This window comes from Vicugna pacos, chromosome 17 (assembly GCF_048564905.1).
Source record: "Vicugna pacos chromosome 17, VicPac4, whole genome shotgun sequence".
In the NCBI taxonomy this organism is placed as follows: Eukaryota; Metazoa; Chordata; class Mammalia; order Artiodactyla; family Camelidae; genus Vicugna; species Vicugna pacos.
Window position 1 is genome coordinate 2,435,199 of NC_133003.1, and position 24,832 is coordinate 2,460,030.

At 37.2% G+C, this 24,832-nt stretch overlaps 1 protein-coding gene across 10 annotated transcripts in view; it reads right to left on the reverse strand.

Moving 5' to 3' along the window:
* Window positions 1–493: 493 nt before the first annotated feature.
* Window positions 494–24,832, reverse strand: part of LOC107035086 (ankyrin repeat domain-containing protein 26-like) — a 111,723-nt gene continuing 87,384 nt past the window's right edge. For 7 of the 10 annotated variants that reach the window (XM_072940883.1, XM_072940882.1, XM_072940881.1 and 4 more), the window contains 12 exons: window positions 24,664–24,697; window positions 24,242–24,383; window positions 21,866–22,076; window positions 20,501–20,681; window positions 19,515–19,652; window positions 17,557–18,069; window positions 15,971–16,123; window positions 9,265–9,630; window positions 8,479–8,684; window positions 6,673–6,889; window positions 1,933–1,975; window positions 494–768 (listed from right to left, as the gene is read on the reverse strand). In XM_072940883.1, coding sequence (XP_072796984.1) covers window positions 713–768; window positions 1,933–1,975; window positions 6,673–6,889; window positions 8,479–8,684; window positions 9,265–9,630; window positions 15,971–16,123; window positions 17,557–18,069; window positions 19,515–19,652; window positions 20,501–20,681; window positions 21,866–22,076; window positions 24,242–24,383; window positions 24,664–24,697 — 2,260 coding nt within the window. In that variant the 3' untranslated portion in view covers window positions 494–712. The remainder of the gene's footprint in view (window positions 769–1,932; window positions 1,976–6,672; window positions 6,890–8,478; window positions 8,685–9,264; window positions 9,631–15,970; window positions 16,124–17,556; window positions 18,070–19,514; window positions 19,653–20,500; window positions 20,682–21,865; window positions 22,077–24,241; window positions 24,384–24,663; window positions 24,698–24,832) is intronic. The other 3 variants (XM_072940885.1, XM_072940886.1, XM_072940880.1) reach the window with 3 other exon arrangements.

The following is a 24,832-nucleotide window of genomic DNA, read 5'->3' on the forward strand; positions in this document are numbered from 1 at the left end:
TGTCCTTAAGGAATCACAGCTTATTTCAGGGTGGGGGCTTAGTAAGGGGCTGAAGTTTCTGTCAGGTGTTCCGGATGACTTCATTAGGGCAATAAGTGCTCACAGGACTGTTTCCAAAAAGTAAGTAAATAGAGAAAATGAAATGCCTGAGGCAGATTTCGTTTCTCCATGAGGAAACATCTGTGAATCAGTGTTTAAGGTAACATATAGGAAGCCTGATGGCACTGTAACGAGTGTTGTGATCCATCAGAACACTGAAACACCACAGCAGATCCAAACGCTGTCTGTCTAAATCTTTAGGTCTATAGACAGCGATTAACGCTAGAAAATGCAAAAAATCAACACTGCTCAGAATCAACGACAAGTTTGGTGGGTGGTTGGCTGTTGTTTAAACAGCTGGCATCGGGGCTCAGTTTGAGTATGTAATACTCCAAAGTGCCGGGTTTTATTCCCAAAATCTGCTTAAAAGTCAATGAGATGCAGAGAAACGTGGTTCAAAGTACTACATAAATTTTAATCATGCACACCTGATACAAAAGTATTTTCCTTTAATAAACACAGTCAGTATCTTACTTAACGGGAAACAACTAAAATGTGAGGCAAACAGCCCAGCAGGTAAATGTTTACTATTTGTTTTGTAGATCACATACTCTTTCTTCAAAATGTCCACATATTCTTGACGTGCATTCGAACCCAGACCTTGACTTAGACTTCACTCATCCATCGAGCCTACGAGAGTCTGTAGGACTGATTGAAGTTCAGTACTGGCTGGAAAGAAAAGGAAAATTTAGATTCTTTACTTAAAATACTTCATAGGTAACTAAATGTCAGTTTATTTTTTAAGAAAAGCTGAGACTTTTCTAAGTTTTAAAAAGAATGAAAAAATCTATATAAGATTACAACACAAAATACAAGATAACTACTCTAGACTTTGCCCAGGGCTGCACGTTGAATTAACTGCTCTTGTGGCTAAGAATCAGAGCACCTGGTTTTCTTATTCTTCATTCATTTACTCAGCAACCATGTGCTAAGGCACTGTGACAAGCACTGAAATCACAAGTTGAAGATGACAGTCCACCCTGAAAGATCTTGTACCATAAACTGGAAAAATAGATGAACAGGCAATTTCGGTACAGAGACATAAATGCCATGACAGGTATAAAAGAGGGCTCAGTTGGAACACTCAGAAGGGATGTCCAGCTTTGTGTCAATACTGTCTGCTCTTTGGTGGCCATGATGTGTAAGCAGATACCTGAAGGAGGAGGAGAAAGTGTGGGAGGGAGAGGCATGAAGCAAACACGAAGAGCAGAGGCAGGATGGGCACCCGCGGAGCTGGACGCAGTCTGACCAGTCGCTGGAGCAAAGGGGCAGAGCAGGGGAGTAAAGGGATACGGCTGAAGACTTTGGCAAGAGCCAAATCAATGTGGGTGTTTTTCTCCCAAGCTAAGGAATTTGAAATTTTTCCTGAGGGAAAAAGTTTAACCAGTGACAAAGCGAATGACAAGAAATTTAATTGTCATCCACCAGGTGACAGCTACATGAACTGTGATTGCTTGAGTCTGGGTTTTTGGCCTCAGTCACTACCAGAAACTTGAGAAGCTGATGACCTCCATGCTTTTTGAGAACAGGCCCGTGTGTAGGTGACAGGCCCACGGGGACAGCAGGAGAGGAAGGGGACAGCCAGAAATAGAGAGATAACACAGACTTCTTAAGTTTTTTTTTAAAGCAATGGATCATGATGAGTAAATGAAGAATAAGTATATTTATCATTATGAATGAAATTATGCTTTCACATTTTTCATTAGATATGTGTAAGAAAAAACTTTAACATAGTATCTGTTATTCAAACAATAGAAAGAAGTGCCATTTTCTGTTTACAGTGTAGTACGGAAATCAATATCTAAATTTAATTCAGAAATGTTGGCGACATACCTTCTTTTAATTCTCTAGCTATATTATTCATTGACTTCTGCATCTGAAATAAGTCAAATATTATTATTAATGTTTAAGTTAAACAAGAAACACTATCATAGGAATGACAGCTAGCTTATGAAATGTGGCCTTTAAATAATACTTTTAGGGACTTGACCTAACTTGGGGATTGTTTAAATAGAAAAACAATCACATGAATAAAAGTAAAATAAGTTCCTACTTACTTTGATTTTAGATAACAGAGAACATACATATGTAACGCTATTTAGATTCACCTGATGAAAAGCACAGTAAACACTGCCCTGTCAGATACACAGAATCTCAGAGGGCGATGCCCGATCTTATTGGCACAAAAAGTTTCAACAGTTCATGTTTCACACTGCATGCATTAATCTGCAGTTCTTAGGAAAACTGTCCTTTATAAAAGTTTAGCTTTTTTAATGTTACTGGATTTTTCCTAAAAATGAGCTTTCCATTCCTGCACTTTTAGAAAACTAAAATTTTAAGGTCTGTTCTATGCTAATGTTTTTAGCACAGAATCATAGATACATAAAATGAAGGGGTTCTGTTATAATGTCAAGTGAAAATTCTACTGGCAAACAAGTTAAACAAATGTATTTTGCTCTCTGTGATGACTAAAATATTTATGTCAGAAAATCTGCTTGAAGAAAAGAAAAGGAGAGGCTAGCGCCAGTTTTCAAAGTTGGTTTCTGATTCACAACTTCCTAGAGTGAGAAACAAGGAAAACAATACCTAATTCTTTAACTGTAACTTTGTTTCCATTCTGGAAACTAGGGCCAACTTTTTGAAACTTGACTTAATTAGTTACGTATTTAATTATGAAATGTGTGGGGACACTTCAAACTGAAAGTCTCCCCATCTAGATTGTTCTTTTAAAATCTTTCTTATGAAAGTCACCCGCTCACTAAACAGGGTCTCAAATAGTACATGAACATAATAAACACTGTGGTGATAACAGCGACATGAGGGCCGAGGCCTTTGTAAATGTTAGGTGCAAAGACAAGGTTTTTGGCTACCGTTTGCCAATATTCTCAGAGCCTGTTTTCCATAACATTGTCTGATAAGAGCATTCTAGAGAGGTCTTATGCCATCAAGAACGTGACAACAGTGCCAAGCGGGTCCTGTGAAGTGAAAAACACCTAGCAGATGAAGGGAGAAGCCTTGACTGAAATAATTTCATATAACCATTAATAAACACTGCAAAATGTAGATCACACATTTACATGAGTTGAATGTAAGATTACTATCTTTTCCTCTGCAAAGATGTTTTCCTAAATAGGTACTTCTGGGACCTTTATCTTTATTTCTAGGTGAGGACCCCCATGTCCAGATGGTGGAAGTGGTATGAAGTCCAACATTAATAAGGAGAAGGCACCTGCAGTTTTACTTAAACTTTTCCATTTAACAAAAATACAGAAAGGTGAGAAAATCATACACAGGAAGACAATGTATCAGCAAGATTTAATTCTAATGATTTTTAATTAGGAGGATTCTCTCACAACTGGCAGTTTGCAGACTATGTCCCATAGAAATGGAAGGTCCCACTGGGGACACTGCAGGATTGAGGTCAAAACTGAGGTCACAGGCTGGAAGATAATGCTGCCCTCTCTTTCCGAGATCAATTTGATAAAAACACACTTGCCAACACGTATACACACACGTTCATTTCTGAAGTGAATATGTTTTCAGATTATTAATACTTTTAAGTTAAACTTGGTATCATTCTTACTTTAAATGTTATAAAAATAAGTACAATTCCAGAAATGTAATAAAATCAAGTCATTTAACCACTCTGATTCATTATCCTGTTTTAAATAGGTTAATGTATGAAGGAAATGACACCTGTCAGTTTGTAACTATTAAATACATGTATTTTGCTGCAGAGAAAAGAAATAAGAATTTGTTGATCAAGGAGATAAAAAATTAAGTGCAGAGAAAAAAGTGAATGAAAGAAAAAGAACTGGAAGAAGTTGAGTTATTGTCTTTCAAAAGATAATGTGCTTCCTCATTTGTCCATTCAGACAAAATGAAATGAGGGCAGGAGGGAGTCCACAGAGCAGAAAACTGATAACAGAAACAAGGTTTCTAAACTCTGCCTTTGCCTTATGAGAAGTGAGCTTAACTACTGTGATAGTTTGATTAGAATTAAAATTCAGAGTGGATGTGCCCTGCCTCGGAAGTCTACTTTTAAAAGAACGTGACCAGATTCTGCTGAGACGCAGTGCTGTGTCATGTGAAAAGTTAAAGTCTTAGGATTATTAACCGTTTTAGCTCTGCTGCACTGGAATAGTCCCATTTAGAAAAAGGGCTGCTAAACTGAATGGACATTTCAGAAATTTAAAAATTAGTTAAATAAATCATTAGAAAATGTTTCAAAGTGTCAGTAGTGCACCAAAAGTCCAAAATCTATCAGTGTAAAATTTAGTCTTCCTATTTAAAATAGATTTGAAGGACATTTATTAACTATTGATATGGCCATGCTTCATGTTAGGCACACCAATACTTAAAAACTCTTGAACATAAAAAAATCTTAAAACAGAGAAATTGTGCCTGTTATAATATTGTCTGGAATCAATTTTTAAGTTTTCAGTTCTCAGAAAAAAATTCTATGTGCAAGAAAATCTAACAGTGATGTATCTGCTCAGGCTAATTTTAACTTTTTGTATTTTATAGTAATATAATTAAATAACACAATTGAGTAAAGCTGTAAAATTGCTTCTGACATGTAGGACAAAACATCCCAGAAATAAACTATAATGTGAAATCTGAGGGTAAACATTAGCAAAGCAGATACGGGGTCCATCTGTTACCACTATGACGTCAAGGGACAAGGCTATATATACTTCATGCAGCGGTAAGAGAGGCAATAAACCCAAGTGTTATGACTAGAAAAAACTTGCTTCGACAACCAGCACGACTGAAATCACAGACTTAGAGCAACACTTCTGTCCAGTTAGAAGAAAGTGCAGAGTAAGCTGGAACGTCACAGTAGGAACAGTCCAAAATGTTAAAACCTTGTACATAAAGGAGAATGTTAAAGTCAACCCCAATGCCATTTTTAACATTTTGCTTTCTAGAACCATAGCTGAAAAGCTGTGCAAGTCTGTTGTTTTGTTAAGCCCCATGCAAAAACCCATCCCTTCCTGACATTTTAAACAGTATGTTCACAGATCGCATAGCATTACTTTATATGTTCCCAGCAGAAGTAATTACATCCCTAGCAATTCCAGAAGGCACCTTCTTTCTCTAAGTCTGACTAAGAAATCTGTCAGCAGTAACTGTACAGTAACTCCTGTGAGGAGCCTGGCAGCGCTGAGGGAGACGTGTCTCTGCACCCGGACAGAGCGCGGCTTGTTAACCTCCCTGCTGAATCTAGCATGATTCGGCCCCATGGCCCCACAGAAGAACTACATGTACCTTGGAACTACAACACTGAGTTTAAAATAAATTATTTTCCAGTGTATCTAGAAGTACTAAAAAATAGATACCTCTTTCCTCCAAAAACATTAAAGGAAAGAACTGCCCTCAGGAGCTTTCTCTTGCATTGCTTTTGCACTCATACTCTTTCACCATCATCCTGTAAAGTGACCCACTAGCGATTTTTTGGTGACAACTTATGAAAACATTTTGAGTTTGCATCATGCTTAGCCACTGACAGAAGTGTTAGCCATGCATTTTTTTTTAACACCACGCAGTCTGGTTTCATGACTCTGAAGCACTTAGACTCAATTTACCCACAACACTGTCTATGAAACCTGAGCTTTTTTTCTTCTTCGATTTATTATGACATGAAGCCAAGTGAGAAGAAACAGGTTGAGACCTCACTTAACAAGGGCCTGTGCTACCCTTCTCTGCATCAAGAAGATCATGAAAACACCATCAAATCATAAATCAACGCACACCGATTTCAATGGCTATTTTAACAACCATACACAATGAAAACTGGTTGTAATTTAAAGACTCCCTATCATTGCCACCTGGTATTCCTACAGGTGAGGGCAAGACAGAGACATAAGTGAACATTTAAAAAATTTAAATGTTTCCTTTACTTGACTACATATTTAGAAATGTTCTACAATTGTTCAGTAAGACATTTTATAACAATTAAAATAACAATGCTATATAAGTAAAATAGCAATTAAGAATGTACACTTACAGAAGAAAATGATAAAAGTTTTAAACTGAAAAACAGAGCTTAATGTTTTTAGCATTACAATTTTATTTAATTCATAAAAAAATTATCTTGAATTCCTTTAAAGAAAAAACATCCATATGTGGTTAAGTATCTCGATGCCAATCATTTACTTATGCTTAGGGGCAGAAAAACTGGGGTGCAGCAAAACTTGAAAATTACTGTGAACCAATGCCAAACTGAAATCAATCAGAAACTAAGCCAAACATTGGAAAGTGTATCTCTAGTTATTAGGCAATAATACTTAATTTCTAAAATAGAATTTGAAATGGAGCTTTTTAAGGAATTTAAAATTTGTCAGTTTAGTTGCATTTATTGAACAAAGTTAATGACAGATATCTCTTGAAAATTACAAGTCCAGGGACTTTAAAAAATTATAAAATTTCTGTCTCCTTTCTTTGTTAGCACAATTAATTATGGGTTTTACTTAGTGTGCAGAAGTCTAACAACTCAGAATTTCATCAAATTAAAAACAAGAATTATATCAGAAATCTGAAACCCAAGGGAAAAAAGATAATATAACTAACCGTGAACAAGTGACCGCTCATGCTAGTTGAAGGGTCTGAAAAATTTCTGAAGTTTCTTCTTTGAGTAAGACTCCTTTTGGGCTCCACGCTAGTACTAGAATTTTTAGCAGAAGGCGGTCCATCAACAGGCCTTGTAGGACCAGAACCGAGGAGGGAGCTCTGGTGCTGTTTCTCCAGCTGAAGCTCAGTGCTCACCGCTGCCAGCCTCTTATTAGCCCTGCGAGGATCGCAAAGCACACATTTGATTCATTTCATTTTCTTCCTAAGTGATATGTATTTCTAAAGTTGCTATAATAGTAAACAGATTCTCCCATTAAACTGTTTTGACACCAAAAATACATCAGTGCAGACCTACTGTAAACAATTACAGTTTAAAACTGTCCTAAAGAAGGACATGCATGCCTGGGGGGGCCCTTAAGTAACAAGTACTTCAAAGTGGGGAGAGTCAGAGATGGAGACGCCCCCACAGAAGACCCCCACTGCCTTCTGCACTGGCTGCATCTAGACATACTCACCCTCAGTAAACCAGTTTACAAATAAAAAATAAACCATCCCTCAAAGCCATTTTCAAGCATTTGCTTTCACCCCCCTTATATACACATTTCACTCATTACCTGGGAGAAATTAAGCATGCGGCACTGAGGAACAGTTTAGAGCCACCACCTCTGGGGGACACCAGGCGGCAGAGTCGAAGGTGGGAAAGTACTACGACAGCGCTGGGGCAATTTCAAGTGTCCCCCAATGTAACAAAGCCCACTTTGTTACTTTGCTTTTACCAGAGGCCTACATCAGCACCTGTTTTCCATAACCAAAAAAAAACTCAAGCGGATTTTCACTTTTATAAAAAAAATGCAAAAAACCAGAATAGCACTGGGTGCTTGTTTTAGCCCAAGCCATCAGAGGGGCAACGAGCACCCCAAGCAGCGAGAGGGGCCCCACCGAGCTCCTTCCCCAGAACCACCCTCAGTGTCCCAGCATCACGCCACCACGGCTTTGGACTGTGTCTGTGAGCGCCTGCACTTTATGCTTATTTATTTCATGCATCCACCAGCAAGGTGTGTCCTAAGGTAACTGCCCCTTTGCTTTACATCGACAACTTTGATAGGAACGCGCTACTTTCGGATAGCGGGGAGACCTGTAGCTTCTCACACTGCTACTCAGGCACCGGAGGTGGGACCCGCCCTTTCTATCTTCCACGCACCCCCGCGGGCAGGCCACCATCTGCTTTTTAGCCACTTTGTGAACCTCTATGCTGCCCCTCACCCCTTGTGAATTTCCCCCTATTGCCCAAGCATGCCTTTACTTAGCGGAGACAAACTTAGAAGGGTACAGTACTTCGTCTCAGGGTGCCCACGAGCGGTGACACCAAATATCACAATCAAGAAAGTAAATTCACCAAACACCAGCATGGGGCCCCTTGGGTTTACATTGTGCTCTTCCAAAACACAGTTAATTTTAAACTCATTAACATTTCTATTTATGGGAATTCCAGATAGAAATTTTGTGATAATATGGCTGTCTAAATTACAAAGTTTGTAAAACCCCTAGCTTAAAGGCTGGATCAGGTTAAATATATGCAAATATAAAAAATGAAGTCATGTAAAAGCAACAAAGGCAGTGAGATGCAAACTGCCCTGGACTGACATTTTAAAGGAGAGTTCATTTACTAACATCATTTCCCAAAATTACACTATCTAGTTAACTTTCACTTGCTACTCACCTCATGAACTTGGCTCAATAAAAATTATGCCTAAGTGGCAAATTAATGACCTAAATTATTTTCTATAATTCTACGTTTTGACTTACGAGTTTAGTTGACTTGCCAATGACATTCTGTTTTCTAGCTCTTTCAGGTACAGTTGTTTGTATCTTTCCAATTCTCTTTCATTAGAATCAAACTGAAAAGTTTTATTTTTCGGCTTAGTTTCCAGGTCTTGAACTCTGTGTTCCATCTGACTTACTGAAGCACGTGTATACTCTCTTAACAAGTCTTCTTGAGATGCTGCTTGTGCCTACAGCAAATTAAAAGGGTACAATTTTAAAAATACTTATAACCTGAGTAATTACAGTATATTTGTTCCCTTTAGTTTTGAGTCAGTGATTCAGAGAGCAATTTTAAGTGTGAAAAAAAAGCTGAACTTTAAAATATTTATCATCAATGTCAAGTGAATTAAATCTGAATTACAAAATTAAAGTTTAATCACTCTTATATTAGTACTCATGTAATGTGATAGTTCAAAGAATAATAGGATCAATTTAAAATTTTAAAAATTGAACAATACAACCTAACAGTAATCCCAGAGTGTGGTACAGTATTTAAATCACAATATATTCTTTTCCTCCTAGTCATCTTGATTTACACCAATTGGTCTTAAAAATGATTCTCTAGTGAGAATTGTTCTAAAAGATCAGTTTAATGATATTAATGATGGAAACTGAATTATTTAAAGGGAGTAACAAATGTGGCCTTCCTTCCAGAAATCTACAAAACATACTGCTATGTGGGAAGTAGAGGAAACACAGAAAATGTACACATCCGAACTGTCATTCTCAGCGAAGTGAGTTAGGGCATGTTACAGATCAATGCTTCACCTGTAAAAACTGGCTGATTTCTTTCAATTTTTCTGCTATAGCCTGTCTTGCTCGCGCTTCAGTCTCCCGGTTGTACTGCACGACTTGACTGAGTTCCTTCAATTTTTCTACTACATCCCGTCTTGCTCGCTCTTCAGTCTTCCATTTGTACTGCTCGGCTTGACTGCGTTCCACTGTGTTCATTTCTAGGTGACGTCTGAGCTTTACTACTTCTTCTTCCAACTTCTTTTTCTCCTCCTCTAGTGTGTCAGATTTCTTTTGCAATTCTTTCATAGGTAATAACTCCTTTAGAAAAAGTTGAGTTTCTGCACTCAGATGGAGAAGTACTGAAGATGTAGATTCCACTTTTGCTGGAAGATCAGCATTCTGCATGAAGAAGATAAAATTGTTTGGTAATGAGGTTAGCAGACTGAGAACAGCCTAACTCTAACCCAGCATCAAAGGTTTAAATAAATTCAGTTACAATAAAATGGTATCTGCCTTGTGGAATGGAGAAACTCAAATTACTCAGAAAATCAAGAAAAAAGTTCAAACCACCAAGAGTCACAAAAATATACCGTTTACTGTCATCATCTTTGTTATACATATGTACTTGATTTTACACTCTTATTTTTCTGTTATTGTTTCATGTCCTTCCTACATAAAATGACTATAAGGCATCTCTTAGTAGAAAGTCTCTTACCACTTCCTCCCCCAAGTCTTAACTCTCCACAATTTTTAAAGTTTTAGGGAGATCATATTGAGTTACTTAGGGCTGAATTAATAAATGCCTCCCAAAACAAGACTTTGAAAAAAAGACTGCAATTAATACATCTTACAAATATGGGTTCTAATGCCATAAGCCTTTCTCTAAACTATAAATATTTTATGCTTGTTTGAATTGCATTCCAAGGAGCAATGAGTGATTCACACACTTAAGGAGAAATCCATCTCCTCGTGTAGTGGTTTAGTAAGGTGATCCATACATTTTTCTAAACAAACAAACAAAAAAGCCTTCATTCTTGTAATCCTTTGTGGCTGTCCACAAAACAAAAGAACATATTCAACAAAAACAAACAAAAAAACTTGCTGGAATTTCAGTGACACTGACTTGAGAAGAACTACTTTCCTTCAGACAGAAGGATTATTTGGTAAGACAAGGAAGGTGGAGGTGGTGGTTGTACATCATCCCTACAAGTTCTCTGACTCTTTTACCTGTGAAATTCCCTCCCCTGAAGTACGTACTGGCCTCAGTCAACTGGTTTCTAGGGGACACAATGTGGGGGCACTGCTGTGTGATTTCTAAGGCTAAATGGCTTCTGACTTTCACTCTGTAGGGGCGCTCACCCTTAGAACCCAGCCACCACACTGTGAAGCCCAGGCCACCTACTGAGTCCTTGTACACGCAGCTGTCCCAGCTGATGGCCGCAGGGAATGTCCTTAACCAAAGCCAGCTCCAACTTCCAGACATGTGTATGAACAAGCCTTTAGATTATTATAGTGCCCACTTGATGCCAAGTGGAGAAGAAATGAGCTGGGTCCACTGAGCCTTGTCTAAACACAGATTTGTGAACCAAGCAAATGCTGTCTTGAGTCACCAGGTTTTGAGGCAGTTTATTATATAAATTACTAGCAATGAAAACTGGCACAGATACTGATATTAAAAATGGGGCACAGCCATTAAAAAAGAACCCAAAATGTGGGGATTCCTTTGAACCTGGAGGTAGGTGAAACCTGAACAGATGTAGAGAAGAGTAAGAGTGAAAATCCAAAGTGTCCCCAAGGCTGTGAGTGGAAGCCTGAGGGTCCCTGAAGGGCTGAGAGTGAAGGCTTCTAGGCCAGGGAAGAAAAAGACACTGAAACCAGAGGAAACAGGACTCTTGCTACCGAACATCTGAAAGTAAAACTCATGAGAGAGATAAGCTAAAACAAACAAACAAAAAGATTATTAAATAGAAAGGAACCAGGACTCACTGGGTTCTATTATCTGTATCCCATTTAAAGCATCTCCACATGCCCAACTGTCACATAATGGGTAAGCAGAGAAATGGCTTCCAGGCTAAGATCAAATCTAGGCTGCTGCCAGGAAAACAGTCTAAAGATGAAGCCAAGACTTTGTTAAGACCTTGGAAAGATTTAAGGTGCTGCCTCAAATTCCTTTAAAGATCTTAAAAGCATAAGTATTTTAAAGGCATGGTCCCACAACAGCTTCACAGGAAGACCAAGATGAAGAGTTTATCTCAAAAAGACGTGAGAGTAGCTTTTCCAATGGCAGGAACCCCAATAAAATTCACAGGAAACTCAAAGTTTTAAAGAGAACTGTGGTTGCATAAACACTGCTCACGAGCTTGGACTGAAAGAGGCAAAGGCAGAGCAAAACGAGAAGAGGCCTTTGGGTTTTTCTTAGAAGGTCTACGAGGAGGAAGCTGGCTTGAGAGAACTACTCAGCTGAAATACAGGTCACTGCTCATGAAAGGGACAGAACAAAGAGCTCAGAGAAGGCAGCGAAGGAGAACCCCTCCCAGGGTTAGGACTAAGTCCTAATCAAAGAGCCGGCAGCATCAGGCTGCATTTCAGAACTGCTACGGGCCAGTGTGCCTCCCATCTTCCATCTGTGAGTGAGGGAGTCCTTAGCAGTTCAGCAGAATTTTGGGTGTGTGGTGGTAAATAACTCGTGTCTCCTTATTCGCAAGCCCCAGCACTGAGAGGAGTGTACCGAAGGAGCTGTATTCCAGAAAGCATGCCCAGGAACCTCAGCCCCACCTGGACCTGGTGTAGATGGGAAAGTAAGACCCTGGGCTGAAGCCTGAGCCTAACACCACAGCGACCGAGACCTGCTCACGCCTGAGTGGGGACAAGTGGATTTCTCGTATGGAAGCAGTAGGAAAACATTGTGGCTAGTGAGTAGATTATGCTGGTTATTGAATGTCTCCATAAATTTTCTAAATTAATTCCATGAAAAAGGCAGAATTTGGGCTAACCTTAAGTGCCCTGCTCCTAATGAACAGAAAACGGTGAAAGTGGCACCAAGTGAACTGCAGGGCTTGGTTTGAAAAGGCAGTTCAGCTTCTGCCTCGCTCTTAACCCTGGAGCCCAGTATCATGAGGGCAAGCTCAGGCCACAGAGACAGCTTCTGTGTTCCAGGGGAGGTGGTCCACCTGCCTGCTCCATCTAAGCCACAGCCCACCACCGACATCAACCATCAGACAACAATGGATGAAACTTCAAGTGATTCCAGCCCCCCACCTTCGAGCTGACCCACCTGAAGCTGAGAGGAATAGAGGCTGGGTGTCTTGGCCACACTTTTCCTAAGTGCAGGTTGTGAACGAAATAAATGCTTATTTAAGCCACTGAACTTTGGAGAGTTTGTTAGGCAAAAACAGATAAACAGAAAAGTGGATGAAAAAAGATAGTAAGAAGTGTAACTTGAATATAGTAGAAATTGGTCTCCTATAAACTGGAATGTAACAAACTTTGAGATTAACTTATTAATGACAAAGTGCTGATGAGAAGCAGCAGATAGCTGAAAGAAAGACCTCAGAACTAGTGAGAAGGAAGTTACTTTAGAGTTCCCTCCAATTACAGTTTCTTACAAATAGGCATGTATTTCAGTTTCCCCTCAACTTTGAGGATAAGGAAGACTGGTAAGCAAGGAGACACAAGATTTGAAGTCTAATACTTGAAAAACAACTAGAAATAGTCAGTTAACCAAAATCAGCCTTTTTATCTCATTTCAATTAACTGAAATTCTAAGAGACAGGCAGCTTTGAGAACTTATTAATCTAGCACTCACTCTTCATTTTCCTTTCCTCAGAGAGAAAATAAAATATTATGGAACCATAAATATAGTGTCCTTTGGCAGCATTTAAAAATACAATTTTTCCTTTACCTTACTTAAAAAGCTAGTTGGTAAGGGAAGGTAAGACTGTCTCATCTTTATGTTGTAGCACAATGCTTCTCCATATCACACAGATTGGCTTTGAACTTCTGAAATTCAAATTACTAATCTGTTACCTGTTTATGATAAACTGATTGAATATTATCTAATTTTTAACAGCTGTACTCTTGAAAAATTTTCCTTGGATGGGATGAAATATTTATTTCATTAATTATGCCTTAAGCTATAGAATACAGCTAGGCACCTCTCTTTTTAAGTAAAAGGAGGTAGACACAGGGAGCTGAGAATGCAGGATCTACACCAAGAACAAGATCGGCACCAGTGTTACACACAAGAACCAAGCCAAAAGAGGAATTCATCGTGAACCGCAAGATGATGGATTAGAGAGGCTTCCAAAGAGAAAGGTTGAATTAATCTTTTCCAGGCTTAATCTTTTGCCTCTAGATAGTGAAACCTACGGATGAGTCTATGAATTATGAGTACAACATAATGAAGTATATTGAAGACTGAGTCAGCAGATCCCATGACCATGATTTGATGGAAACTGGAGTGAAGTGGGAGGCACTGGGTGAGAAACTAAAGGTCTGAATGGGGGGGAATGGACTTTATCTTTGCAAGCCTACTTTCTGTCATGTCACAGAGTCAGCAAGGCATAAGCTGGACCCAGGCCCCTTCAGGATGCAGCAAATCTCCACAGAAGTAGTTACAGACATTCCACGACACTGAATTTTTATTACTATGTAAAACAACTGGTAATATGCAAGATGACTCGGAAAGAGTTCTCATAACATCTGAATTGGTACTGGCATAGGACAGACATAGATCAATGTCTCACCACTCTGAATCTAAAAGAAACCCTCACATTTACAGTGAATTGATTTTCAATACGAGTGTCAAATAGCTGAATGAGACAATAATAGTCTTTTTAACACATGGTACTGGGACAATTGGATATCCACATGCAAAAGAACAAAATTCGACCTCTACCTCATACAATATATATATAATATTAACTCAAAATGAAAGACCTAAAACTACAAAATTCTTAGAAGAAAACACAGGTGTGTGTCTTCATGACTGGATCTGGCACTTGTTTCTTAGGACAGTAAAAGACAGAAATAGACTAACTGATCTTCATCAAAATTAAAAACTTCTATTCTTCAAAAGACACCATCAAGAAGGTAAGAAGGCAAGCTCCTGAACAGGAGAAAATACTTGAAAATCCTACATCTGATCAAAGGATACAAAAAGAACTCTGACAATTCAATCATAATAAGACAATCCAATTTTAAAATGGGCAAAAACCTGAACAGCCAGGTCTTCAAAGAAGATACACAAATGGATAAGCACATGAAAAGATCCCCAACATTCTTAGTTATCAGAAAAATGCAAATCAAAACCACAATGAGATGCCAATTCATACCTACCAGGAGAGCTAATGACCAGTGCTGACAGGAATGCATAGAAATTGGGAGAATTACACATTTTGGATAAAAATGTTAAATGGTGCAGCCACTCTGGAAAACAGTATGGCAGTTCCTCAAAACGTTAAACAGAGTTACCATATGACCCATATGACAGCATTTCCATTCTTAAGTATATTCCCCAAAGAAATGAAAACATGTTTACACCAAAACTTGGACAGAAATGTTCACAGCAGCATTATTAACAATAGCCAAGTAGCAGAGGCAACCCAAAGATCCATCAACTGATGGATGGATAAACAGTTTAGCCCCACAACCGAGTAATGTTCGACAATAAACAGAAATGGAAACACTGACAAGTGCTATAACATGGATGAACCTTGAAGACGTTTCATCAAATGAAAAAAGCTAATCATGAAGGACCACATAGCATGTGATTCCATTCCTGTGAAACACACAGAACAGGCACATCTATAGAGACAGAAGTCAGACTGGTGGCTGTGGGGAGCTGAGGAGGACGGGGGGCTGGGGGTGATGGCCAAGGGATGTAGGCTTTCTTTTTGGGGTGATGGGAATGTTCTAAAATTGATTGTGATGATGGTTGCACATCTCTGAATATACTAGGAGGTATTAACTATGCATCCTAAATAGGTGAATTACATGATATGTGAATTTTTTTCTTTTGGTGGAGAAAAGTAATTAGGTTTTACTTATTTATTTTTAGAGGAGGTACAGGGGATCAAACCCAGGACCTTGTGTACGCTAAGCATGCACTCTACCACTTGAGTTATGCAATCCCCCCTATAATACGTGAATTATATCTCAATAAAGTTAAGAAAAAATCCAAAGGCAGGATCTAGACAATTTTCTTAATTCTCTATTTTGGGTGTACAGATGTGACCTGAACTTCTCCATGCTTTGACAACATACGTAAAATGAGAAAATGAAGGCAATGCCTAACTTCAACTGGTTTGTATAATGATCTTTCTGCACAAGTTACTCTGAAATCCATGAAATCAATACACAGATTCTATATCCATTCACAAAAATAATGATGAGACATGACAATTTTCTGGACCATTCCATGAAACATTATCCTCTGATTTTATCTAGCATGCCTCATTGTGGTGAGAGATAACTAAAAAATACTGTTTAATAGGGAAAAAAGTTAACTTCTGTGAGGAAAGATGTATAATTCTGAACTTCTCTAAGGGTAAATATTATAAGAAAAAATATATAAAGAAATGGCAGAATGAAAGTCAAAGTTTAAGAAACAAGTGCATCATAAAGATAATAAAAGTGTAATTATAATGAAGATACAAAAGAAAACTGTCCCTGAAAAGCTAGTGTCCTGCAACACTCTGCGCTGCACATTCATAGCTGACGTGCTGAATTTCATACATACTGGGTTCGCAGTTTGATGTGATTTCCTCTCTGAATCCTGTGTCTCAGCTTCTACATTAGTCTGATGATGTGCTGTCACCTCCAGGGAAGCTTCCAACATGGACGCTTTCTTTCGGGTGTGAGTCAGTTCTTGTTGAAGCTGTCTCATACAGGCCTAAAAAGATAACTCTGTTACTGATGTTTAAGTCACCTTATCATTAGGTTACATTAATAACATATAACTCCAACATATGAACTTTGAGAATTATCCCCACAGACATCAATTCACCTTCTCTTCCTCATAGGTACACATTCTTGTTTACTGAATTTCATTAAAGACACAGAAGGGGTGACCCTCCTGCCTTATTGACAGTAAGTTAACTTAGACAATGGATGCAGCCCCACCAGCCATTCCCTGCCCCTCTGGAAATGGCCAAGATTTACCCCCACTGAAGTCTCAAACAGAAAGGGGTGTCTGGGTGGGATGAGTGGTGATAAGTTCCACACTGTGGAACATTCTCCCTCTTTTTCATTAGAGGCTTAAGTTCAGAGTCCTTCACATATTCAATCTGGTGTTTAAATCCTTCCAATAGACTCCTATCTCACAGTAAAAATGAGGATATTCCAATGGCCTTTGGGGACCCGAGACAACCTGGCATCCCCTGCCTCCTGGACTGCAGCTCCTACAGCTCCCCCCACCCCTCCCACTCACTCCCTGCCACTCAGGACTCTGCTCCTCCTCAGTCTGAAAATGGGACCCCAGTGCCAAATTCGTACATCACAGAGCGCTCCAGTTCCTCTGTACTGGACAAACAGATCCAAGTGATAGTAACTGAGACTTGAAATGAGAATTGTGAGCACAATATTTGAAAAAATATTCAAAGTAAATTATAAATAGAACAGGGGAGACTAAGTGAGACACAGTTTTGCTAAAATTTACATTTGTCCCAAATTATGACTGAATGAAAAGTAGATGCCTTTAAGGAGTGGAGAGGTCATAACAATACATGATTTGAGATGGAAATATTTCTACATTTAATTCCAATTGACATGAATAAAAATAAAATTATATCAACAATATATGAGAAGCTACTGAACGAAAAGTACTGCAAGATACAGCATTTACACATCAGTTCACCTGGGAAATCTGGATTTGACTGTCAAGGTAATCCACACAATTGAATCTTTTCTCTCTCTCTCTCTTTTTTTCTTTTACTTTTTTTGTTCACACAACTGAAACTTAATTTCAAAATACTCATCTTATGTCTGAGCATTTCATTTATCTGCTTCATCATGATACTAAAATGTGGTGACAGAAAGATTAAAATGATTTGGGCAGTATAAGACCTGCCTGTATCTATCAACAACTTATAGCTTAATCTCTTAAAATTTCAGGTGACACGCATCTTTACTCAAAGTAAAGCACCTCTCAGGTCTAATTTTTGTTTGCTGGATACAAAATATGCTTTTAGGTTGCTTTACAGTGTATATATTTACAGCCCACACATTTTTTATATCCAACTAGTTTCAACATTTAGCTTTCATTAGATACTACTTTCAATTTTCTTTGAGGAAGTCTGAAAATTAGTTCTGTTTCTGGGTACTTACTTCCATTTCTGTTCTGTCAGTTTCATACTGATACAGTCTGTCCTTTAAAAATCTGCATTCATTGATTAGCTCCTTGTTTCCTTCCTCCAGCATCAGAACTCGTCTGCTCATGGCTTCAAGTTTTCCCATGTGATCCAGAAATGGCTCTGGGATGTTAAGTATTGTCTTTTCACTTCTGGCCTCATTTTGAGCAACATCCAGTTGCTGTTGAAGCAACATGTTTTCACTTTTTAGTTCACATATTTTCTCCTCCAAGAATGCCTGCTTTCCAATGTATTTGTTGACTTTCCCTTGTTTACTTTGAGACAAGGGTTCAGTTTCCTTGTTTGAACACTGGGCTTGGCCTCGGTCTCTATGCACACATTCTAATACCAACATCGTTGGTCTAAGAGCATCTCTCCTGGGATGGAGCTCAATTTCTTGGCCACGGAATTGACTTTCAGATTCAGAAATTTGCTGAGGAAGCACCTCACTGTTATCTTTTGGGTCAGACAGCTCAAAATCCATTGTGTCCTGTAAGTGAAACCCCTCATCTCTTACTCTTTGGACTGTACTCAATAAACTGACATATCATAGTTTCCTTTGACGTTAAAGACTAATCTCTAAGTTTATACAACAAAAAGTTTGCAATAACTGGGTATCCAACTGGAAAAACTTAAGGTGGATGCAAATCTCAAACTTTAAACAAGCAGAAATCCCCAAAAGTTCAAAAATTTAATTAAAGACAGTGAATCCATGAAAGTAAAAAAGAAACCACAAAAGGATGTTTAAGAAGCTCAGAACTGGGAAGGCCTTTCTTTCTCTGAAATACAACAAACCCAAAAGGCTTAAAATAAAAAATGAATAAATCTGACTACACGTAAAAATTATATCTGACATCTAACCTTTACAGCTACCCCCAAAGTAAGAGCCTTAGCTCTGTATATATTGGGACAAGTTAAATTTCCTAAAGATTTTTTTCCTGAGAATATTCCATAAATATTCTCCCTTTCTAACATTTTTAGAGCGAGTTATAAGAATTACATCTACGGATAAGTGATAAATCTAATCACTGTACTAAGCACATCTACAAACATTAGCTAACTCATTTAGCTGTGACAATTCAGGAATAAAGGGTTAAAAACACAAGCAAGCTGCAGGGATTCCCCCAGGGCTTCTGACTCTCTGAGTCTTACATCAAACCAAAGCTACTTCTCTAGGATAAATATCTAAACACAAGAGAAGCCTTCTGTTTCCCTAATGGTGAATAAACTAAAGGTAAAGAAGGTCAAATTTACAGAGCTCTTCTTAGAAAATCAGGAGACTATTTGCTTCTGCAATAATTTTTCTTTCTTCTTCATGGTGTTTATAACAGTAATGGATATGAAATAGCAGGGAAATACAGTGAACTTTTTTATTAAAAATAAAATACTGATCAATAAATTATCACTAAGTATAGATTATGGCATATCTATCGCTATATTCGAAAGCTCCTTGTACTGAAATCGGATACCACATGGAGCAGAGCATTACTTTTTATCAGACGTAGGAGAATGACAGCTGAACTACGGTTTCTGAACTGGCTAGACGTTTTCCTCCTTACCATCAGTGGAAAAGATAAACTAACCTCTCCATTCATCTATCAAAGGAGTGAGATCACTGCCAGAAACTACACTGCCTGCTGTTAGTAGCAACAGTTTTGAGATAATGGGAAGTTCATCAATTCCTATGGGAAATATGAACAGCCTCTCCTTGGATGAGGCCATTGTGAATGTCACTACGTCACTGTTGCCGGCAAATGGATTTGAATTCAAAATGTTGCTTTATCCAATGGACCAGAAATGAAACCCCCAGAAAATATATTTACATATATAGGCTTTTAAAACTCTCTATACTTTCTGCACCTATAGTATTGGTTTTTACACTACATAAATATACAAATTCATACACACACGTTTGAAAATGACTAAAGAAAATACCTCAGCATTCATTTTCTTATTAGCCTTTTCAGCCTCCTTTTGTTGGGAAAGTTGATGGGCCAGGATTTCATCTTGTATTACTCTGGCATTCTGCGCTCGAGAAAGTTGTCTCTGAGTGTCATTTTGCTCTTCTAAAACCTGGAGACATTATTTCATTAGGTTTTGGGTTTTATACCATGAAAAAAAGTAAAAAAAAAGCTTAGGAGGGGAATCTTTAAAAAAAATTTTTAAAAACTGTTAAAAAGAAGTAGCCTTTTTAAGCACAGTGATCTTTATCACACATAAATAACTCAAATTCTAATATATATGACAGCTAAATTTATCGCAGAACAAATGTAGTTTCATGAAAGAAAACTTTTTTTTAACACTATATAAATTGAGTTATAGTCATTTTACAATGCTGTGTCAAATTCCAGTGTAGAACACAATTTTTCAGTTGTACATGAACATATATATATATTCATTGTGACTTTTTGTTGTTGTGAGCTACCACAAGATCTTGGATATATTTCCCTGTGCTATATATAGTATAGTTTTGTGTATCTATTCTGCATATGCCTGTCAGTATCTACAAATTTTGAAATCCCAGTGAAAGAAAATTTCTTTGTAAGGCACTTAACCAGTTCCATCACAGTCTCAAGGCATTTAGCTGGGATTTTAACTTCAAAAAGCCAAAATTAACACATGGATTTGAATTAAAAGACTTGTTACTTTGTTGAATGGACCAAAACCCTCAATCCTTATCTTAATGATTAAGCTCAATTTAACTTCCATTCCTTCATTCAGAAGACACAGAGCATCTATTAGATGCCAAGAACACCAAGAAATTAGTAAGTTAAGCTCTAAATGTCATAGCTCATATTTAGGATGAGATAAATTTTATTTGTTTTAAATGAAAATATAGAGTAATTCAAAAGATTATTATAAATAATATTGATGAAACAGTGTTACAGATATGAAATTTTCACCTAAGACTAATAATTTACCTGATTTGGTTTATTCTTTACGCTCTTCAGTTTGCATTCTAGTGCTCGGGCAGTGCTTTCAAGTTGTTTCAGGTAAACTTGCTCATTGTATTCTTTCTTTTTTCTTTTTAATTCATCATTACTTTTATCATATAATATATAAGCATTTTTCTTCTTCTTTGTTTCTTGTTTTGATGTGAATCTGCAGTGAAATATGCTTACCTTAAAATTTATTTTGTTAGAAAATAAAAAGTTCACTTTATGATCTGCCTGATCATAAATTTCTTTAAACATGCTGATTTATTACCCTAATGGAATTTCTATGTTCTCAATTTTTTTTTCATTTCTAAGTCTCACATTTTAAATTCCTCACTTCAATCTCTTCATAAAGAGAGATCTATATATATATATATATATATTTGAAAAGTAGCAATGAAAAGACATGATGCTACTGAGTTTCAGTCAAGAGAACTTCTGGTGAATAGTGTAGGAAAGAAATTTTGCAATTATTCAGTAAGGTTTGAATTGAAAATTACCCTTTTTTCATCACATAGTCATAAATTACTCCTTCATTAAGACAGAGAATTAAGTTACTAGTTAAAAGAGAAGTTGCTATTTAGAAACAAGTTTGTAAGTTCATGAGATAAAATTTCAGCTTCATGAAGTATTACAGGGACTCCTACATGATCTCCAGTGGAAGATAACATCCGCAGGTGTCTTTTCCAGAACACAGATCGGCTAACTAGCATAATCCAAGGCCAGGCTGGGGAGTGTACTAGCTGATGCCCTACACTTTATGTTTCTTCCTTTGAAACACTTTGAATGTAACTTGTTGAATATTATTTATTTAGTAAATCATTTTTAAATCCCTTTTGGTACAAGGGAGGATCCATATTAAGTAATTAAAAAATGAAGAGTAATCCGTGCTTTCAGCATAGGCCTTTGAACTAATCTTATCTCTGCATGAGAGAGATGCTAAATAAACTAACCAGTAATCACTTTCCATTTTACTTTTTAGTCCATCCATTCATATGTTAAGAATCAAACTGTATAAATTTTTTTATAAAGTTTCTGCCTTGAGAAAAATGGTCATTTCATAATTCTGCAAGTGGGAATGTAAAGTAATATAAACTTTCTGGAGGACAATTGAGAGATAAGGATCAAAGACTTTTTTTAAAGAAATATTGAATGAGGAGATATATATATATATATATATATATCGCTGTGTTATTTCCAAGAGTCTCATATTCCACAATATTAATGAAATTATCTCCCCTGTAAAATCCCAAAAGGTAAGTTAGCTATTGTAAGACTTCTCCTACATACCTACAGTATTAAAGTAAATATAAGGAGTTCAGATGTCTTTAAAACCAAGAAAGTCAGTACCTCATGCTGCAGAGCTCTTGTCCCCAATCCACATTTTGACGTTTTAACTGTGATTTTGCTTCTCTTGTTTTCAACAGCTCTGTTTGTAGCCGGTTCATCTTACTTTCCATTTTTTTAATTTTTCCTCTAAGTAGTTCACCATCAGATTTTTCAAGTTGTATTGATCTGAGTGAATGAACTGGATCCTGAATTTTCAATAACCTATCAGAATCTACATTAGGAAGAAAACAAAAATAGAAACAAAATATATGAATAATTTTTGTGTATAAAGGACTGTGCATTTTCACATTCATTCATTCATACATTGAACAAAAGGATATTGAGCATCTATAACATGGAAGACATTCTTCTAAACTCTGCAGATATTAAAAGAATGACAAAGTAATATTATGAACATTATGCAAATAAATTTGACAATTCAGATGAAGTGGGTAAAATTCCTTGAAAGAGAGAAATTACAGAAGCTAAATTAAGAAAGAACAAATAAGCTAAAAAGCCCTATATCTTAAAATCCAAAACAAAAGTCCTATTTAAAGACCTTAAGACAAAGAAAATTCCAGTCCCAATGGTTACACTGGTGAATTGTATGAAATATTTTAGGAAAATTTAATACCAATTCTATACAAATTCTCCTCAAAAAATGAAGAGGAACAAATATGTCCTCATTCTATAAAACTAACACTACCCTGAATCCAAAACCAAAGATATTACAAGAAAGAAAACTAATGTCATGAAAATGGAGGTAAAAATTCTAAACAAAACATTAGCAAATTAAATCCAACAATACAGAGTAATTCATCATGGCCAAGTGGGGTGTTTCCCAAGAATGCAGGGCTGTTTTAACATGTAAAAATCAATGTTATTCATCACATTAACAAACTAAAAAGAAACCACATGATCATGTCAGTGGATAAAAAGAGGCACTTGCCAAACCTCAACATCTATTCCTGATAAAAACTTCCAGCAAACTAGGAACCAAGGGAATGTCTTCACTATGACAAAGATCCGTGCTAAGCCTACAGCTGACACCATATGCAATGGTGAAAAACGGAATGCTTTTCCCAGAAGTTGAGGAACCGGACAGGAATGGCTTCTCTTACTCCTTCTATTCAGCACTATACTGGAGCCAGTGCAATCAGGCAAAATAAAGAATGAAAAGACATCTAGATGGGAAATGAAGAGGTAAAACTGTCTGCTAATCAGAGGGAAATATAATTACATGGAGCGAGTCAGCTAACTCCAACCTGTGGGCTGGGATGCTTGCTTTGGTAAATAAACTTTTACTGAAATACAGCCACATCCATTAACTTGTGTATTGTCTATGGCTACTCTGGTTGCAACAGTGACAGAGCTGATCAGCTGTGACAGCGAATGTAATTATTGGGTGCAAGTCTTAAATGTGAACTATCTTTAGTAACACAGTAGTTTAAAGAAGAAAAAGCGTGACCACTTTTGGTTACGTAGAAAACCTGAGAGAATCCATAAAAAGGCTACTAGAACTAATAAATTAGTTCAGTCAGGTTGGAGGGCACAGAGTCAGCATACAGAAATCAACTGTATTTCTATCATCAGAAACTAAAATTTAAATTATTTTAAAACAAACAAATAAATAAAAATACACTACTTACAACCACACTGAAAAATAAGAAATACAGGTAAACATAAAAGATGGAAAGACCCAGACACTAAAAACTCTTGAAATATGACTGAGAAAATCAAGGAAGACACATAAATGGAGAAATAAACTTTGTTCGGGGTTAAAAATTTCATATTGTTAAGAAGTCAATTCTCCCCAAATTAATCTACAGATTCAACATAATGTACATCTAATTTCCAGGACACTAGCTGACTTTTTATTTTTTTTACATTGACAAGCTGATTCTAAAATTCATGTGGAAAGAAGGGTAAAAAAAGGAAAGAAGGGTAATAAAAGGAAACAAGAGGAAGCCAGAGGACTGTGGCCTTTAACCACGGAGGTATGAGAAGCAGGAGCTGGATTTTAGGCAAGGAGGTAACAAAGACCCGAATTTTAAAAACTATCTAGTAATCATTTTTGCAGTGTAGACTAAGGTTCCAGGAGCTGGAGCGGTGGAGAAGAAAGTCCTGAGGTGATTTCAGTGTTCTAGGAGGGAAGTAGTGATAACCTGACCTTGGGTGAAGGCGTAGGAGCAGCAGAGTCAACAGAAAGCACAGGGAGTGGAAACGGGCACAGCCTCTGGCTAGCAGCGCACAACTCGTCTGATTCTGCTTTAACACAGAGCAGGTTTCTGAGATGCAGTGGGCTGTAACGTAGCCGTTCTCCCTGGGGCAGCACTAGGTGCGCACATGCTACCACGAGACACTTAAAAAGGCTGTGTGGTCACACGGGGGTCCTACCTTTACTCTCCGGGCCAAGTTGTTCGATTAGCCTCAGGGTATTCTTACAGTTAGGGTAAAGTGACTCGCGATCCTCGGAAGCTGTCTCCAGTGACAGAGTTAAGTCATCAAGGCCATCCACAGAATTAATCTTCTCTTTGACCTACAAATACATAATGCTATTTCACAGTGTCTCCAACATAGTTAGAAAATATGCTCAGTGTACAGAGGTGATAAATATCCATCTTTTTATGAGAGCAAAAACACAGACACTTCTCGAAAGAACTGATTTTTGTCAAAAGTTTAACTTTATCAATAGTGTTTCTAAATTATTTTTAAGTAAATGTCTCTACAACAAAGGAGAATTTTCTGTTTTTCCACTCTATGTTTTATAATTTTTTTTACTACAGGAAAATATTTTTATAATTAATATTTTACTATACCTTGTCCTTTTTAGTAGACATTTTCTTTGAAGACCTGTAAAAACAAAAAAGCAATTCATTTGAGCCAAACACTAAATATTGAAAATACAAGAAATATGTGAATCTATTATTTTTATATAAAATCTTTGCATTCATAATTAATTTTCAATAAAAGGGATTAAACAAAAAA